Raw genomic sequence first — 19,495 nt, forward strand, 5'->3', positions numbered from 1 at the left:
ACTTGTTTTCTTGATTTGTTTTTCCACCCAGACACGTATTTATGCGTGTAACACCACACTGTTTACTTCTTTTTCTAAAGGGGTTTTGTAACTGCCTCTTTTGAAAGCATGTCTCAATTGACAGACTCTTTTGGAAAGTTGTGATATCCTCTTTTTTTGAAGATTATATATCCTAGAAAATGTTCTCTTCCATCAAGGATGGTCTAAATCTGAGCATTGTGAAAGAATAACGATGTAATAATGACCTCTGCCAAGGTCATCTTCCCCCGGTGAGGAACATGAAATGGAAAAGGCATGAAGTCGGCATCCGTGCAAGACTTCATAGCTCTCAGGCCTGATGTAGCAGGCAGGGCTGGAGAAATAAGGAGAGGGCTTTTCTGACCCTTAATTAAATGCTGGGACTTTGCAGATTGCTGCTGGCTGTTTAGCCTTCCCATATAGTTCTTAATTAATTCTACCTGTGTCATTACAAAGTAAGCCCTACCTGAAGAGTGGGTTAACAGTCATGGTAAGCTCCCTGGACTGCATTTTCTTTCACTTGATGTTGTGTCTTGAAGGATCTGGCAGTGGGGTGGAGCTGCCTCTAGAAGCAGGCCTGTTTTAATTAGCATATCACAGGTCCATGGTAGTGAGACAGAGTGTCTCCCTGCTCACATGAACCGTGGCTTGACTAAGAACGCAGTGATAACGACACCTCCAAAAGAAATAAAACGTATGAATGTTCACTATGGAGAGGACATTCAGAGAAGCAGAGATTGTGTGTATCCAGCACTGACTCTCAGCCTGCAGAGGGAGAGCCGTGCCTGCAGAGTTTGCAGTCTCCTGGCCCTGAGATGACATCCCCGGAAAGCTTTCTGCTTCATTTACTCCAACCCAGTGCTCACCACACAGTCTCAGCTCAGGCATCTGGCTTTCTAGATAGTGCTACTAGCTAGGGCACAGGAGGCACAACAGACACTTAGAAAGAAAATCTCCCCATTTAAAATTTGTATATTGGCATTCAGGGTTACGCATCAGTCGCTTCCATTTAATGTGTGTGCAGCCATGACTGGACATGATGCGTCTCTAAGAGTGGGAAGTGTATGCATTTGCTAGGGCTGCAAGACTGGTTGGCTCACACAACAGGAAGCTACTTTCTTACAGTCTGGAGGCTGGAAGTTCAAGATCAAGGTGCAGGCAGGGTTGGTGTCCTCTCCTCATACCTTGGCTTGCAGGTGGTCAGCTCTGCGTGCATGCCCCGGGGTCTCTGTGTGCCCTACTCACCTTTTATTAAAAGGACACCAGTCATATTGGATTAGGATCCACCCATATGACCTTAGTTTAACTTAATTACTTCTTTAAAGACCCTGTCTCCAAATACAGTCACATTCTGAGGTACAGGGGGTTAGGACTTCAACATATTGATATGAATTTGTTGTGGGGGGTTCACAGTTCAGCCTGTAACACTAAGAAATCACATTCTTTGTTCAGGAATGCTGAGAGATCTTGCAATTTGAGACCCAACAAAGGTTAGGCTGGGCAAGGCATCAGCCCCATTGGTGCGTCCCCTGTGAATCACCACCTAAGCTGTCCAAAGTGGTAGCTCCAAGGCTCCTGTGGCTATTTAAATATAATTAATTTACATTAAATGTTAAAATTCGGTTCCTCGGTCATCCCAGCCCCGTTGCAAGTGCTCAATGGCCACAGGTAGCCCTAGCAGCCATCATATTAGACAGTGCAGACTAGAACATTTCTGTCAACGTAGAACTGCCCTTACATTCTTGTTCTGGAGGGGCCACGCACGATGACTGTGCAGTGATTAAAGGAATTCCACAGCAAGCACCCTGCAGCTGCCTAAGCACACAGCATGCCCAGCTCTGTGCTGTGGAAGTTACAAATGGGGATGCGGGCCCCCTGTTAAGGCAACACAGTCTAATTGTGCCAGTAAAAATGACATTAAATCTCACATATTAGAAATATGAAGAAAACTGAAGTAGCACGTATTAATACCCACGATAGAGTTTTGAAGGAAAAAGGACCAACCAAAACGAAAGTAGAAAACACATGGAAAAGGTAGATTTGAGCTGAGTTGTAATGGTTACACCAGCTTTGCAAAGGAAGTGAAGGAAGGGTCCCCCGCTTGAGGAACATCATATCCCCCAGGAGCTGGAACACAGCAGGTACAGAAGCCAGGTGTTGTCATGCTCTTTATCTGAAACACACAATGACATCGTGCTTCATCTCTCCTTTTCACTTTTTAGTGTCTCTTGCTCCTTCTCAGCCTTCCCTGTGCGTTTATTGGCGCCGCCTTGGGCTCCTGGACATCCTGGCAGATCCACCGGGATCTCCTCCACTGTGCTCTCTTCCTCTAGAAGCATTTTGTTCCTGGTCTCTCCTCCTCCACCTGCAGCAGGATTATTTTTGCAGGGATCACCTTAGGGACTCCAAAATCACTTGAGCATGGCCCTTCTACAGTGACAAAAATCTGTGCCATGCAGTAGGATGGCCACTGTCACTTGTGGTTCTGAGCTAACTAAGCGGCTGTGATGACGGAGGAATAGAGCAGAGGTGCTTGACTGCACCATAAACAAAGAACCTTTGGTTGGGGAACTTGACTGTGCCATAAACTAAGAACCCGCAGCTTCTTTTTCTTCACCTCTTTCAGCAACCCTGACCTTTCTCTAGTGATAGAGAAAACTTTCAATAACCCTAAGAAATGAGTGCCACCTCTCTCTTCCTTCAGTTAGAGGTAAAAGTGGATTGACATCCACAGACCCCTTGAGGAAGGTGCCTCCTAACATAGCCAATATTGATAACCAACTCTGAGATCACTGATTCAATGTTGATTATTCAATATTAGATATTATCTAATTTAGTCATTTAATTATCAGACATTACAGATATTTGCAGTGTTTCATATCAAGTTTAAGTTATTTTTTCAGGACTCAAGGCTTGGTGGAGAATTTTTAGCCATTAAACCTAAAGCACTCTCCATTAAAGAAGAAAATCAAGAAATCAGACTTCATTGAAATTTAAAACTCTTGCTGTGTAAGAGAATGAAAATATAAGCTGAAGACTGGAGGAAAATATTTACAAACTACGTATCAGACAAAGGATTCATATCTAAAAAATATTAAGAACTCTAAAACTTTAGTTTTAAACAATCCAATTAGAAAAGGGCAAAGACATAAAAGACACTTCACCAAAGAGAATGTACAGATGACAAATAAACACATGAAAAGAAGTCAACAAGTCAACGTGATCAGGTGATAGGAACATGAAAATTATGACCATGATGAGGCATCATCACGCACATATTAGAGCAGCCAAAATAAAAAGCAGAGACAATACCAAATGCTGGTGAGAATGGAGGGAAACTGTATCTCTCCTAAACTGTTGCTGGGAGTGTGAACTGGTACAGCCACTTTGGGAAATCATTAAGCAGTTCTTGAAAAACTAAAACAGAGGCCGGGCATGGTGGCTTCCGCCTGTGATCCCAGCACTTTGGGAGACTGAGGTGGACAGATCACCTGAGGTCAGAAGTACAAGACCAGCCTGGCCAACATGGTGAAACCCCATCTCTACTAAAACTACAAAAATTAGGTGGGTGCCGTGACATGCACCTGTAATCTCAGCTACTAGGGAGGCTGAGGCTGGAGAAATGCTTGAACCTGGGAGGTGGAGGTTGCAGTAAGCCGATCTCACACCGCTGCACTCCAGCTTGGGCAACAAAAGCCAAACTCCATCTCAAAAAAAAAAAAAAAAAAAAAAAAAAACCTGAAAGAGATTTACCACCTGACCCAGCAGTAGCACTGCTGGGCATTTATCACAGAGATGTGAAAATTTTTATCCCCACGAAACCCTGTAAATAAATATCCATATAGCTTTATTTGTAATCACCAAAAACTAGAATCAAATTGTTCTTCCCTAAGGGAATGACTAGACAAACTCTGGTACATCCATAACGTGGAATATTACTGAGCTGTCAAAAGGAATGAACTAATGATATAGACAACAACTTGGCTGGATCTCAAGGGCATTGTGCTCAGGGAAAAAAAAAAGCCAGTACTTCATGATTCCATTTGTAGGGCCTTCTTAAATTTTACAGAAATTATAAAGATGAACAGTAAGACTAGTGGATTCCAGGAATTAGGGAATATATGGTGCCTGTTGAGAGGTTCCACAAGGAAGCTTTTTGTGGTGATGGGTTAGTTCTGTATTTGATTGGAGATCTACACTTGAGATGAAATGGCATGGAACAATACACACACACACTGGACCAGCTGCAGTTTCCTGGGGTACAGTTATATGAGGTGTAATCGTTGGGGAAAACTGAGGAATACATGGAAGCTCTCCATACCATCCTTGTAACTTCCTGTGAATCTAGAATTATTTCAAAATAAAAAGCTTTTTAAAAACTATTCATTAATATAATTTAAAATTATGTCAAAGTTATTGGTTACCAACATAATGATTCTTTAACTCACTGGTGAAGATCCTAACAATAAGGTTAACCTTAAGTTTGAAAGATGCTGGGGTCTCTTTTCATGAGCATAAGTTACAGCTGTAATGATAAAATGAGGCAAGAATTTGTGTCAATTAATAGGCTTACACCTATGAGATATTTTGGGTAAAAATTTTAGCATAGTATTTGGAACACAGAGAACTGCATTTGTTATCTTGTGTTATTATTAGTATTATTATTATTTTTTGAGACAGCGTCTCATTCTCTTGCCCAAGCTAAAGGACAGCAGTGCAATCGTAACTCACCCTAGCCTCAACCTGAAGAGATCCTCTTGCTTCAGCCTTCTGAGCCTGAGTAGCTGGAACTATGGGCATGCACCACTATACCCAGCTAAATATTTTTTTATTTTTAGTAGAGGCAGGGTCTCACTGTATTGCCCAGGCTGTTCTTTCTCCTGGCCTCAAGCAAGCCTTCTGCCTTGGCTTTCCTGAGTGCTGGGATTACAGGTATAAGCCACTACACCTGGCCACCATTGTTCTTATTAATACTACTGAATTGATCATTTATTGTGCTTTCACTAAAAGAATTCTTACGTAATCAAAATCATTTGAGCCTGCATCTTTTTCTTATAACATTTCTTGGAAAAAATTCAGATTCCCTTTCAGGAATTTTCTTTGCTGAAGCAACAATATCTAGCTATTGTGTGAAAGTCCATTCTGCTAATGTGGGTCCTCCAAGGGCATTAGATCTTGGCTGTTTGCATTTCAAAATTGACCCCCGAGTTTACTTTCATTTATTTTCAACTCCGTTGCCTTCTTGAAAATGTTTTAAGGCAGTACATCTAATAAGTGTGAAGCATCTAACTTTTAGTTTAATCTCAAACCTTGTAGTTCTAAATAAAAAAAAAATTGAACCATGTGACCTTAAAGTTTTAATCCAATATCTGGTTTTTTTGAACTGGGGCCAGCTCTTCATTTTTTAAAGCATCAGCAGATTCTAAATACTATTTTGGGCCACCTCCTTTTAGCATCTGACCTTGGTTCACTTAAACTAATTGTTATCCTTTTAGCGGATTGTGATTCTGAAGGGGGAAGGAACACTAACTGTAGAACGTTAGAGGAGTTTTTAAAATTTTGAGTATAGTGCCCTCCATGTAAAATGTCTCTTTTCGGTATTACTCTCTGAAACATGATGGTAATTTATTTAAAACTTGACTAGGATATATAATTTAAAAAAAAAATTAAAGAGCCAAGCCTCAAAAATATTAAATTTGAATACATTCAGGATGCATGAATCTTCTGATATATAATTATCATGTATTTTTCCTAATACAGAGCTCCTCATATGTTCCAGGTAGATGCCAGCTACTGAGGATGTGAGAGACTCAGCCTTTTCCCTTGTGGAGTTTGTAGTCTGGGGAGGACATATACGTTTGTGACTCTAACCACCTGTGCATTCTATAGACATTCTACAAGTTATACACCTTATACTAATAACATACCAATTCAATGGCACTTTATATGTGCAAGCCAACATGGGTTTTTTCACTGACATTCATTGGTTTTAATACAGAGAGCAACCCTGTTAAATAATTTAATTATAGAAATTCTACTGTAAACATTAAAAAGCAAATGCAGTAACTTACCTGTGGTCACACAGTTAGGAATAGGTCAGACCTGGGATTTAAGCCTGAATCTTCTGGTCCTACATCTCATTCTTCTACCTCAGCAGCACTTAAGCTGGGATAGATGGTGAATCCAGTTTTCCCCAAGTGTGAGATGCAAACAACTGATGATGTACAAGGTGATTTTTAGGAGGCCCACTCATAGGGAATAAGCTGAACTGAATCACAGGTGAGAGAGTGATTGGCTTTCCTGTTAGGTGTCTTTCAGTGCTTTTGATTCATTAGAGAACCTTGGTTTGAGGCAAGCATTCTTGGCACCTCTCTGAGCCAAAGTAGAAGAGGCCTCAGGCTCCGAGATAGTCAAACAGCACTGCCTGGCTAGATTGAATACTATTGCTTCATTTTTGTTGTCTCAACTTTTTCTATTATCTTTACCTGAGGTAAGAGTTCTTGGCTTGGCCTGTCGCAGTGGCTCACACTTGTAATCCCAGCACTTTGGGAGGCTGAGGCAGGAGGATCACTTGAGCACAGGAGGTCAAGGGCCGCAGTGAGCTGAGATCACACCACTGCACTCTAGCCTGGGCAACAGAGCGAGACTTTGCCTCAAAAATGATGGAAAATTTCATTTGCAAGTACTGTAAATGCATTTACATATACAAGAGTTGAATTTATATCATTCAATAACAGAGGGAAGTGATGAAGGTGTACATGAGTGACTAAAATTTGGAAAGACCTCATGAGTTGCTGCTGAGTCCTCCTGTGACTGCCTTTGTCACTTCCTGCCAGGGATTCTCATTATCTCCTTCCCACCTGCTAATTGCAACTTCCCAATCCCAAAGGCTGTTAATGAGATGAGTAATGTTTCAGGCGAGTAGATTCAGATGACTATGGCATTCACCTAAGATCTACTGTGAGATGATGAGCTCTCCATTTTGAGAAGTGAATTGGTTCTTCCAGGATTTCAAAGGGTGACTGTACCCATTTCTCACTACAAATGAGTTCAGCACCACGTGGAAGCTTCCGCTGTGCCAGGATTTCTGCTCCATACTCGTGCAGACTCATTGTTTTACTTATTTAGAATCTCATCTTTACTCTTGCAGACTAAGGCTGACTGCCAAGACTTCCCTCACAAGAAGGAGTCCATGTGATCTAAAGGGAGAGTATTTACATTCTTCAATAAGATATGACATTTGACTAACAAAATCAGTCTTTAAATAAAAGGAGAACCTCTATGACTCTACGGATAACTTCGGGTTACAATGTTCCGTAGAAGTGTTTGCTTTTAAGAAAAGGCATTGAACTTTCTGGCAGAGTAAATTGAGATGTAATAATTTTTCACTAAACTGTTTGAAAAAATATTTCTAACCTTATTTTCTAAATTTCTAAAAGAATTCTCTATTCTAAATTTGATCTTTAGTCACCATGACTTAGGTATTGCAGGAAGAGCCTGGGAATTGTGCTGATAGGTTTTATAAATTAATAGATGTCAAAAATAAGAGTCACAACTCTCACATTAAAATTCCTTTTTCTGCTATACTTACTCATTTCCAAGCCTGTCATCTCTAAAACAAAAGAAAAAAAGTATCCTTAGATTTTCAGTCATATTTGATGGAGTTTATGTGCTCTGATTTCTGAGGTGAGGACATTTTAAAACTGCACAGCTCTCCAAGAAATACCAGGAAGAGGATGTTTGTTTAAAAAAAGAAAAAAGAGGTACAGTAATAAAACCCCCACCCAACTTCCAAATACTGTATCGAGTCAGTGAAGGAAAAATACAGAGCCATCGGGGGGAAAATTGGAAAAAATTATCATGGAGACAACAACAAACACTTGTAGTCAAGTCAGTAAGGATGTAGTGTCATCAAGGCCTCGGGTTTTCATATTAGAATGAGAAAGTAACAGGTGGCCTTGACGGAGCACTGGCTGCATGCTGGGCTTCACACGTGTTGAGTCTCTCCGCCCTTCCCTTGACTATGGTGTCAGGAGGGAGATTTGCTCAGTTTTCAAATGGGAAAGTGACAGGTGCTGGGGTGCATTTTCAACAGCTCACTCTGGATCAAGCATATAAATTGTAGAGTGCCAAAGAGACTAGTCAGGAAGCTACTGCAATAATGCAGGCGAGAGATGGGTCAGAGGCAGCTCTCCAAAGGAAGGAGCAGCTGAATTTCCACAAAAACATCCATCTGTTCTCTAGATGGATGATGCCTTTTCCAAGGAGGTATTCTTGCTGCTCTCTGAGGATCTGGGTGCATTTGCACAGGCTCACTGTCAAAGTCAGTTGCAGAGATGGAGGAAATTACAGCTCTTGAGTAGTGTGAGCATCCCAAACTCTGGCAATATCTGTGTCAGAGGCAAAATGAAAATTGCTATCTCCCTGAAATGTGGGGTGGCAATCCTGGAGACAGGACCAAAGCCTAGCATGACTTATGGAAACACAGATACTTTCAGCTGCCTCTAAAACAGAGCATCCTCTTTGGGGGACCTGTGACAGATTGCTCATTGATATCACTGTTTTGACACCTTATTAAATTGCCATGGCCTCTTTGGGTTTGCAAGGGCACTGCAGTGAGGACAGGGACAGATCCAAGTTTCAGAATCTTCATTTGATTTCATTGATATACATGGGTATCAAGAGATAGGCACCTCGAAAACGTCAGCTTTGGCTGGGTGTGGTGGCCCATGCCTGTAATCCCAGCACTTTGGGAGGCCTAGACACTTAGGGTGGATCACGAGGTCAAGAGATTGAGACCATCCTGGCCAACATGGTGAAACCCTATCTCTACTAAAAATAGAAAAAATAGCTGGGTGTGGTGATGTGTACCTGTAGTCCCAGCTACTCAGGAGGCTGAGGCAGGAGAATTGTTCGAACCCTAGAGGTGGAGGTTGCTGTGAGCCAAAATTGTGCCACTTCACTCCAGCATCCATCTCCCAAAAAAAAAAAAAAAAGTCAGCTTTGACCAAGTTTTATGTAATAAATCTAAACATGTAGAAACCCTTTGGTCCAGCTTCTCCAGGACACCATCCTTATTCCGTAAGAAGCAGCAGAGGCTCTCACAGGAAGAAGGAATCTGGAAATGCAGCCTTTGGCTTCCAAACTGCTGCAATATTCTTGTGATGAGCCCTTGAGAGCCCCTGAAGGGGGGTGCCAAGGAAACAAGGACTCCCTGAAATGCAACTGAGTGCTTCATCATGGGCAAGATGACAGAGGCACCCAGCCCCAAGAAGACATTTCAGATAAGGGGGAACCCCAGGCATGGCTTAGGATAGGTCTCTGTTATTAAACTGTTTTCTAGGGAACAAAAGAAAAGAGGAGTGCAGGCCAAGAAAGGGTTGAATATCCCCTAATACCCACCCTCTCCTTCTTACAATTAATGCCCCATTGACACTTACTCCTCTCTGCGTCAGTCTCTACGATCCCACGGAACACTGGCCTTGTCCATGGAATATTCAGCAGCCATGAACACGCTGCAGTTACTGTTTTCATGACTATTTCCCCTTGTCACTCACTTAAAGGATATGTTTTTTCACTCTTACCATTTGATCGGTGGTTCTCAGCTTATTTCTGCTCCAGTGCCCTTGAGGGTTGTGTCACTTCATTAGCAGGAGCTGACTACTGCAGTGATTCTGAAGGTGGGAAGAAAGGGGACTTTGGAAATTGGGCAAATTTGAAGAGAAAGGCAAGTTAATTGAGGGTCTCTCCAGGGTGTGCACACTCCCATCACCAGGAAGCATCCCTATGCAAATGGTGATAGGACTGTGTCACCAAACTGGCTCATTCCATAAAACATGGTAACCAGAAATACTTGGGGGCTTAAGACCCATGGCTCGGGTGACTTCAGAATGCCACATTCACTGTGCAATGCAGTGGGCACAAAGCCACGGATTCTGAGGCAGCTTTGTGGCCAAGTGGAGGCACACTGAGTTCAGAGTGGAATGGCCTTGGCTCGGTTCCCAGCTCTTCTGCTTACCAGCTGTGTGATTTCAGAGGAGCCACTCAATGCCTTTGATACTAAATTTTCTTATCTATGGAACAGGATTAAAATGCTCACCTGTGATAGAGCTTCACAAACCTCATAAGCAATGTATTGATCAACAGGAAATATATGGCATTGCTCCGAAAAGTCACTCGTAAAATCCCTCATTCAGAGTAATATGCAGTAGAATAAGAAACATATTCTAAAACTCAGTCAGACATCATGGGGACTGTTTCGGGGTATGAAAACATTGTATACATGTATTTTTAGGCTGCAAACCTCAATCCGATTATCAAAAGAGAAAGAGATAATAGGTAAAGGAAGGTAATTATATGATAAATATTGCCAAGATCGTGCATAGGTGTTCTTAATCCTGCAAAATAGAAAAATTCTGCACAATTTCAAATTACGTTAAGTTGCAGTGAAAAGTGGCCAGAGATTAGCAACTTCTTTAAAAGATCAAGGAATGTTCACATTTAGATTCCAGTTTGTTTAAAAACCTAGTTCATGTGTCTAGATTCTTGTTTTCACCCAATCCTCACCTCTCTTACTTTTGAAGCATCACATGTTCCTTTTGACTGCCTTTGTTCAGGACACTGGAGAATGACAGTGACCAGCAACCACTGCCACCACTGTGCCTGAACTTCTGGGGCAGTCTGCTTTGTGGCCCATCAGGCGAAGTTAGGTGTCTTCAGTTGCTTTAGTGCTATAGCAATAAATAGTTTATATGGATCTAATAAAATGCGACGCTTCAAAGCACCAGAAAAGAAGTCTGAGCAGAAAACAAAGAAAGTTCACAGACTTTGCATGCCCCAGTGAGTTCATCTTCCTTCTTTCAGGGTGACAATTTTAGTCATTTTACGTGCACAATTTTATTCATATGAGAAAGGGAGGAAAAGTTCTATTTCAGAAGCATCTAAAAAACTTGACCCTCCACTGCCTGAAAACATACTGTACATTATGTACAGCCTTGACCTGCATCCCTTTCTTTCTGGCAGCTTTTCTGTTGAATAGGATTTTTTTTCTCCTTTTTTAATATCTAGGAGCTGTGGCATTTTTAACAGACTGCATCATTTTGGAGTAATGTTCTCTTGAGGTGGGCAACTGAGATGTATAATTATATCCTGTGGAAAATGATGGTGGTATGAGGGGTGGGGAAGGAAGTTATTGAATCACAAAAACATGTTTTCTATTCAGAAAAAAATGATAGTATGCAGGATGTTCAATTTCCTTCTGCTCTGTGCCCATGGAGAGTGCAGCATCTTAAAGCGGGGAAGTCATTGGTATTCACTGGAGCTTGCCTGGTTTCATTTTTATTGTTTCAGAGACTTATTACTCTTTCAGAGTAGTTCCCAGGTCGGCTGCCTCTTTGCAGTATACATGAGCTAAGGTAGTCAGAGGAAACACTTTAATTACATTTTAAGTAGAATAAAAACATAAGTATATTTATGAAAATTCTAACAGAAGGTGCAGTGAGACCATTAACTTAAATCCCAAAAATACATATAGTGTTTTTTTCATAATAGAAAGTTCATAGTTGGTGTGTTAAATTATACCTGCATGTTTAAAATCTGCCCTAAACACTAAATATTACCTAAGTGCGCATATTATATTCAAAATCCCAGCTATAAAACTTGTGCTGGGAGCAGGGGCCATCATTGCCTGCCTCCCACATTTGTCCTTAAGTTGCTGCTCTGCAGATGGGACGTCCTCAGGGGCTGAATGATGCTCTTAGCCTTGGTTCCCTCAGCCATCCCTTCTGCTCTCTCTCATTGAGCCACTTGTTCAAAATTATGCCTGAGCTTTGGTCGAATTTGATTTTAGCAAGCCTGCCCATAATTCTGTCAAGGAAAGACTCTGAGGTGAGACATAGAGGAGGAGTTGGAGGTTGTGCTTTAACTTGAACATAAGGATTTGTCTCAGGCAGAGAGAGATGCCAGGAGAAGATAAGAAAAATTTCCCCCCAGAGACCAGAAGCACTCGTTGGCACATGCTTTGAAAATCCATACTCCAAAGAACAAAGTTCTTTTCTTTCTATCAGCACTGGGAGGATTCAAAACCTGTCTTTTTTTTAAAAAAAAATAAGTTTGAGAGGAACCTTTCTTTTCCACAATATAAATTATGTGGTGATTACTTCCCAAGAATATTGGTTTAGAGTAGTATTCTTCTTAAAGCATTCAGTAATTCAATTTATGTAATTTTAAAAGAACACGTATAACTTTTGACCTCGTAAAAGTTAGGTAAAGAACCTTTTATTCTTGCCCAAAGAAAAATGCACAGGAGAACATCTTATAAAACATGCATTGACTTTGCTTAATTTATTAAAAGATATTTAAAAGTGGAAAAAGTATGTGAAAAGGGACATAACAGAATAATTGCGTAGCAAAGTTACACATAACCCAATGTTACTTGATTTTCCTCAGGCACAATTTACTGTTGCATTTATTAGCGATTATGCCCATCTCGGTCTACCAAAAAAAAAAAAAAAAAAAAAAGAAACAAAAGGAAGTAGGGTGAACTCACAGAGTCATTAGAGAATCCTCAGTCTTTCTAGGGAAGGAAGAATAAAGGAAGTATGTCTGCCACCCCTGCAGCTGCACATCTGTGGCAGTCCTGGCTGCAAACTAGACATGAAGCAGTATTCTGAGGCACTGATGGCAGTCTTTCTATCCCAGTTACTATAGTTGCTCTGAGAATTGCTAGCCAGGAAAGCAACCAGAGGCACACAGTCTGAGAGATCCATGTAGCATATCATGGCTTCTCTGAATACTCAGTGGCTCCAGAGCTACAGATAAAGTTTTATTGTCTTTTTTTTTTTTTGAGACAGAGCCTTGCTCTGTTGCCAGGCGCCAGGCTGGAATGTAGTGGCACAGTCTCGGCTCACTGCAGTCTCCGCCTCCTAGGTTCAAGCAATTCTCCTGCCTCAGCCTCCTGAGTAGCTGGGACTACAGGCGTGTGCCACCACACTCAGCTAATTTTGTATTTTTTAGTAGAGACAGGGTTTCACCATGTTGGCCAGGATGGTCTCGACATCTTGATCTCGTGGTCTGCCCGCCTCGGCCTCCCAAAGCGCTGGGATTACAGGCCTGAGCCACTGCGCCCAGCCTAAAGTTTCATTTTCTAACTAAAAATTTAAACAATTGACTTTTGTCTCACTTTAGGCATAAGAGGGAGTCTGAAGTGTAAGGTAAATATTTTCTTAGATATCTTGAAGGTATATGCTAGAAAAAAGCTGTAACATTCAAAACTGGATTCATCTTAGGAAAAACATTTTTAATCTCCATAACAAAAGGAAATAAAATCCAAGGCAACCAATCTAGAAAGCCCTTCTCTTTTCTTTCTGGGCTTCTATGGGTATATTACCTATTTTCTAAGCCAGGCGTGAAGACACGTGGTCTTAATAATACAAATGTATCCATGGGGAAATCGGCTGTATAATTGGAAGAAACACTTAACAGAAAATGCAAGACACAGTTACCATATCTGTATGGAGTCAGGAGACTGTGACATTTATCTGTGGAGGCACTAGTTACCTGATCTTTTCCTCAGACCACCTCTAATTTTGTTTTTTGTGTTTTGTTTTGTTTTTTAAAAAATACATTTGGACATTTATAGTGATTCATATAATGCCTGGATAAGAAGGTGGGAGTCTTATTGAAAGAAGTTGAACTTTTCCTGCAATAGCTTCCATGGAAAGAACACATGTCATGTATGAGAAGAAAAATTCTTGTTTTGTAAAAGTAATCAATAAAGTTTAGTTGACCTTTTTTATATTCTCTTGTTGTAGACATTCTTTCAGAGATAAGCAGAGATAATCTTGGTATGGAAAACAATTGTTGGCCATATGTATTTAAGTTGACTTACTACTACTGTTTTCTTCTCAAGGTCATTGAGGGTGAGGGTGGTAGAGAAAAAGCAGTGGATAAAGAGTCAGAAAAACTTGAGTTCTGGTATAGGTTGTGTTAGGAGCTGTTGAGGTGTCTGTCTTCATCTCATGTCCCTCAGCTGTAAGGGACAGCTCTTGTACTCTTCTCTGGTAAAGACCAGGAGAGATGATGGACTCACTCATCTGCACATATTTGTTGATGCTCCCGTAATAAGTAGTCAGAGATGGATAACAGTTGGGCCCCATCCATAGGAAAACATTCTGAGAACTGTAGTGCTCAAATGCAGTACAATTGGTTATTATTTCATTTGTGGATTGTGTTTGTTTCTTGGTCACTAATTACATGAAAATAATACAACTAAAATAACTGTTTTTAAATACACGGGCTATTGGCAGTCCTGTGATAACCACACAAATGCTAAAGAAACACAGCTGTGATGTGTGCTTTGTTCCCCACAAGGGAGCCTCTGTGCGTCCAGAGAGGGCAGGGACTGTCATGTGGCTCGGGTCCCCATGTGAAGGCTCAGGGCACCTAGGAGCATTTTCTGTATGAGTTGAGGCTGTGGATTTACTGGAAGACTTCAAGGTCTCTCTTAATTTTCTTCTTCCATCTTCCTACAAAAAAAAAAAAAAAAGAAACAAAATCTGAGAACTTTTTAGGTGGGTGGAAAAGGCAGAGGGAAGTGAAATTGGTAATTAATCATGACAAACTCAAAGTAGAATTAAATTATTGGAAGTCAAATCATAGTTATTACTCAACTATAAAATTATTGTCATTCATAGAGTAACAAAGACACTATTCAAAAAAAGAGTATCTGACTTTAAAATCCCTGACGCTACTTTTAAATGCACGTTATATAGCAGAATAGAAGTTACATGTTTGAATAAATTCCCTGAATATAGAAAGGCCTTGTTCTAGATGGAATTAACTAGCAGTTTTTAATGATAGTATTTGTATTAATTTATTAATAACCTAAAATGTTTTTATTTGTATCTGCCCTGTATCATACAGTGTTTTACTTTTGGTATTAGTCTGTTCTCGTACTACTATTAAGAAATACCCGAGGCCAGGCACGGTAGCTCACTCCTGTAATCCCAGCATTTTGGGAGGCTGAGGCAGGTGAATCACTTGAGGTCAGAAGTTTGAGACCAGCCTGGGCAACATGATGAAATCCCATCTCTACTAAAAATACAAAAACTAGCTGGGCATGGTGGCACATGCCTGTAATTCCAGCTACTTGGGAGGCTGAGGCACAAGAATCGTTTGAATCTGGGAGGCAGAGATTGCAGTGAGCTGAGATTGTGCCACTGCACTCTAGCCTGTGTAACAGAGTTAAGACTGTCTCTCAAATTTAAAAAAAAAAAAAAAGAAAGAAAGAAATAACCACGACCAGGTAATTTATAAAGGAAAGAGGTTAATTAACACATGGTTCTGCTGGGCTGAGGAGGCCTCAGGAAACATACAATTGTGGTGGAAGGGCAAGGAAACGTGTCCTTCTTCATGTGGTGGCAGCAGGAAGAGTGCTGAGTGAAGGGTGGGAAAAGCCCCTTATAAAACCATTAAATCTCATGAGAACTCACTCTCTATCAGGAGAACAGCATGGAGGTAACCACCCTTGTGATTTAATTACCGCTCACCGGGTCTCTCCCACAGCCCATGGGGATTATGGGAACCACAATTCAAGATGAGATTTAGGTGGGGACACAACCAAACTGTATCACTCTTCAGCAAGTGATGCATAGTGTGAGTCTATTAATACAGCCGTTCATATATAGCACATCCGATCCTGCTGTGTTTTTGAAATGATAAAATATAAGGTAAAAACTATTAAATGTGATAATAAAGTGTCACCTCTGATCAAAACTAAGGGACCTTAAATTAAGATGAGCAGATTAAACCTCTTCACTCTTATGTTGGTAGTGTTATTTTTTCACTCTTCTGTGTTGTGTTATAAAATGGTGTTGATCAGCTGTTTTGTTGGGTGGATGTATGGAGGACAAGATATGAAGCCTGAGGGCAGGACAGACCTAGGGCTGGGCTCTTCTCCAGCCAGTCTCTGATGTGAGCTCGGTAGTATGGTAACAGCAATATCCATACCCTGCAGGCCACAGAAAAGGTGTGGACTTAACAAACTATGCCAGAATGAAATCTGCAGGCTGTGGATAGGAAGGCTTTCCAAGCCTCAGAGCCTCTGGCACACTTAAGCTGCAGAAATAAAGCTTCATAATGAGATCAAAGCCAAAACATACTATAACCAGACACCACAATTATTCATTCATTCAGTAACTAATTATTGGATTCCACACAGCCCACAGCCTGGTGGCAGAGACAGACATAGAAACAACAGAGGATGCCAAGCACTGTCCACTTAGTGGTCAGAATTCTGTGCAGCACACAGGTGGGCATACGGGGCACAGATACCCCATGATGTCTGTGAGCAGTGTTTCCTACTGCAGCATGCTAAGTGACAATTTACCTCATGAGGGAGAGTTGGACTCATAAAAAGGAATAAATACATTCTGCCTAGCAACAGACTAATCTCAAAATATTCTAAGTGGTGGAAATGGCCAAGATGGCTGAAGTCCACAGGTGAGGTGGAGACTGGGGAGGAAGGAAGACCTTCTATTTGTGGGAGAACTTGAAAGCCACCCTGGGGCACATCTGAGGACATGAGCCCCGAACACCATGTTCTCTGGCCCCAGAGCATTCCCAAATGATGCTCTCATTCATCTGGTCTCCCTTCATCTCTTCTCCTTTCCCTCCCTCTTCCTTCCCAGTGGGTGCCAGGAAGTATATGAGTACTGTGGCCAAAACAAGAAATAGTTTTCCTGAATCCTCTTCACTTCCATCCTTTTCTCATAACCTCCTCACATGGTTGACACATAAAGGTAAAATGTAATGTGAACTAAAGTGGAAATAAAAGTCCCACATATTTTTTTATTTGTCCACTGAGAGTAGAGGACATTTTCATTACAACTTGAATAAAAAGAAATGAATAACCTAAAGATTAAAGACCCCAGGCATCAAAATGCCAAATCCCTAAATAAGTGGACATCTAAACTCCATTAAAAATGAAAGCTCAGGCAGAGATTATTACAAGATTTTAGCCTGGAAGTTATGAAGTCATCTCAGCTTACCTACTCTCATGTTTTAACCAAAAATAATTTTTCATCAATTAGCAAATAGAAGAAGACATCATTATGTCTCTTACAAGAATATTGAAAAATTATAATGTCATTAAGAAATTGAGAGAAATGTTAATTTTTCTGTAGTAAATATTCAGGTGGGATGGGGATGAACATGTGGCCATTTTTACTGGTTGTACAGAGAAATTGTGGGTTCACACTTTAGCCTCCATCTCTCCATTTGTAAGAGAGTAAGTAAAGGAAAACAAAGTATAGAAAAAGCTAACTAAAATATTTAGAATATAATATGGTATAATAATCCTTTATCTCATTCTTGTAGAAATTCTTTCCTTCTTGACCCTTGTTCTATATTTTTTAAGACCATCCTCCATTGTTAAGATCCCTCTGTTTACTGCGCCAAATTGTAATTCTCAGTGTCACTTTGCCTTCCTTCTAGAGCTTCTTTGAAGGGCAGTCTGCACCATGGGACTCGGCTAAGAAAGATGAGAACAGAATGAAGAACAGATATGGGAATATTATTGCATGTAAGTGTCCACAGCGTCATTGTGCTGTTGTAGAACTTCCTTTTCGCATCTGGTAAGATTAACCACCAGGCTCATACAGAGGAAATTTACAGTGCAATTACCGCCTTCATCCTCCTAGAAGATCTGGTGTTACACTCATATTAAAGAAAGGAATAACATCTGAATACCCCCACTTCATCATTGTACTTTTGCTGTGGGTCCTGTTTTAGGTTGGGTAACATAGGTAACGTTAAAATACCAAGAAGGAAAATGCATTTTGGATGGAGTAAACATAAAAGTCCTAATGTTTCCCAGCTGCTACCTGAGAATGAATGGAAATAATGATGCACCGCATGCCTTAATGCAAGGAGCTTGCAGTTCTCTGCAAACATTAACTCATTAATCCTCTGGACACTGGGTTAGGTAGGTCAGTAATAGCCGCATTTTAAGGACAGGAAACTGAATCTCAGAAGTTAAATGATACTCCCCATATCACAACACTCATTAGCAAAAGAGCAGGGATTATAGCTTAGAAGTTCCCAGTGCCTGTGAAACCGAATGTTACCAATCCATAATGCCTTGGATGGTTTTTAAGTCGAGCCCAGCCTCATTAACGTTCGTAAACAATGCTGAGATGCATGCTGGATTGATGAAACCCCTTCTCCCAGGGCTCACACTATCCATCCCCCATGTTAAACTGCTATCCGTCATCCATGGCTGCATCAAGGCACTGACTGGGCCCACTGTAGTCGCCTATCAGAATTAATACTATTTATAAAGATGCATACATTTTTTAAAAACAACACAACAATGCGGATTAGGCCAAGAGAACATTTTGCTCATCGTTCTCATTTCTTATGAGAGAACAGACTTGGACAGTTTGATTATTCCAGGGAAGCAATCTATTAGCTTTATTGATTGTGAAAGTGCTGTTAAACTGTCTTTGCCTGAGTTCACATTGCTTAGTGTGACAGTACAGATTCTCTAGCAGTGCTGCCCACAGAATTTCCTGTGACTGCAGAATGTTTCGTGTCTGTGCCGTCCCAGACTGTAGCCATGAGCTACACAGGAGTAGCTGCACTGCATACTTGGAATGTGGCCGTACAACTGAGAAACTGAATCTTGTTTTTGCTGTTCAAGAGTTTGACAACATGAATTTAAAATTTTATTTAATTTTAACTATTTTGAATTTACGTAGTCCATGAGGCTAGTGGCTACTAATCTAGTTAGCACAGATTTCAATGTGTTTTAGAAAAAGAAATGGGGCGAGGGGGTCGGTGGTGGTAGAGTGGAGCTTACACATGACACAAAACGTCCCAATTGAGCATGTGCTGCTTTCCCTCTGGCCATCAAGAAATCCAGATTGCCAGTGTTGCCAGGTACAAATGCTAGCTTCATGTGTTTTGTAGGTTGGTTTTAGAGCATGCTGTATTTACTAGCACTGGATTGGTCATGTCACAGTCCTTTGTATGTAGGAGATACTGTCCTGAGGTCTAGGATTGATTACTCCTCAGTGGATTCCGTCAACACTTGTGGGATGCTTTCTTGATATGGACACTGAGGACACAAAGGTCATGGAGATGAGATGGTTGGTGCCCCTTCCCCCAGGACAGACCCAACTGGGCAGAGTCACTGCTGTGGCAGTAGTCCAGTGCCTGGTACACAGTGCTCCAGAGGCTTGGAGAAGGAAAACATGGTTTCTTGGTCTATCTAGACCCTTCCACGTTCCTTCATTTTCTCTGGGAGCCCACTGAAGCTTTGCACTGTTAGAAGAATCCAGATTTCTCCTGGTGGCTTACAGGATCCTTTTCAGGAGTCCCTTCAGTTCTGCAACAGACTCACAGAGATTCTTGGAAGTGAAACAGGAAATCCCCTTGCCAAACCAAGTGGAAGGAAGGGACATTGCTGAGCCTAAAC

At 41.1% G+C, this 19,495-nt stretch overlaps 1 protein-coding gene across 16 annotated transcripts in view; it reads left to right on the forward strand.

The window, feature by feature from the left end:
- PTPRM (protein tyrosine phosphatase receptor type M) overlaps positions 1-19,495 on the forward strand; it is an 816,519-nt gene that overhangs the window by 685,292 nt on the left and 111,732 nt on the right. For all 16 annotated transcript variants that reach the window (XM_032293498.1, XM_032293499.1, XM_032293487.1 and 13 more), the window contains one exon: positions 17,512-17,599. In XM_032293498.1, coding sequence (XP_032149389.1) covers positions 17,512-17,599 — 88 coding nt within the window. The remainder of the gene's footprint in view (positions 1-17,511; positions 17,600-19,495) is intronic.

This window comes from Sapajus apella, unplaced genomic scaffold (assembly GCF_009761245.1).
Source record: "Sapajus apella isolate SASKATOON/1434 unplaced genomic scaffold, GSC_monkey_1.0 scaffold29, whole genome shotgun sequence".
Taxonomy (NCBI): domain Eukaryota; kingdom Metazoa; phylum Chordata; class Mammalia; order Primates; family Cebidae; genus Sapajus; species Sapajus apella.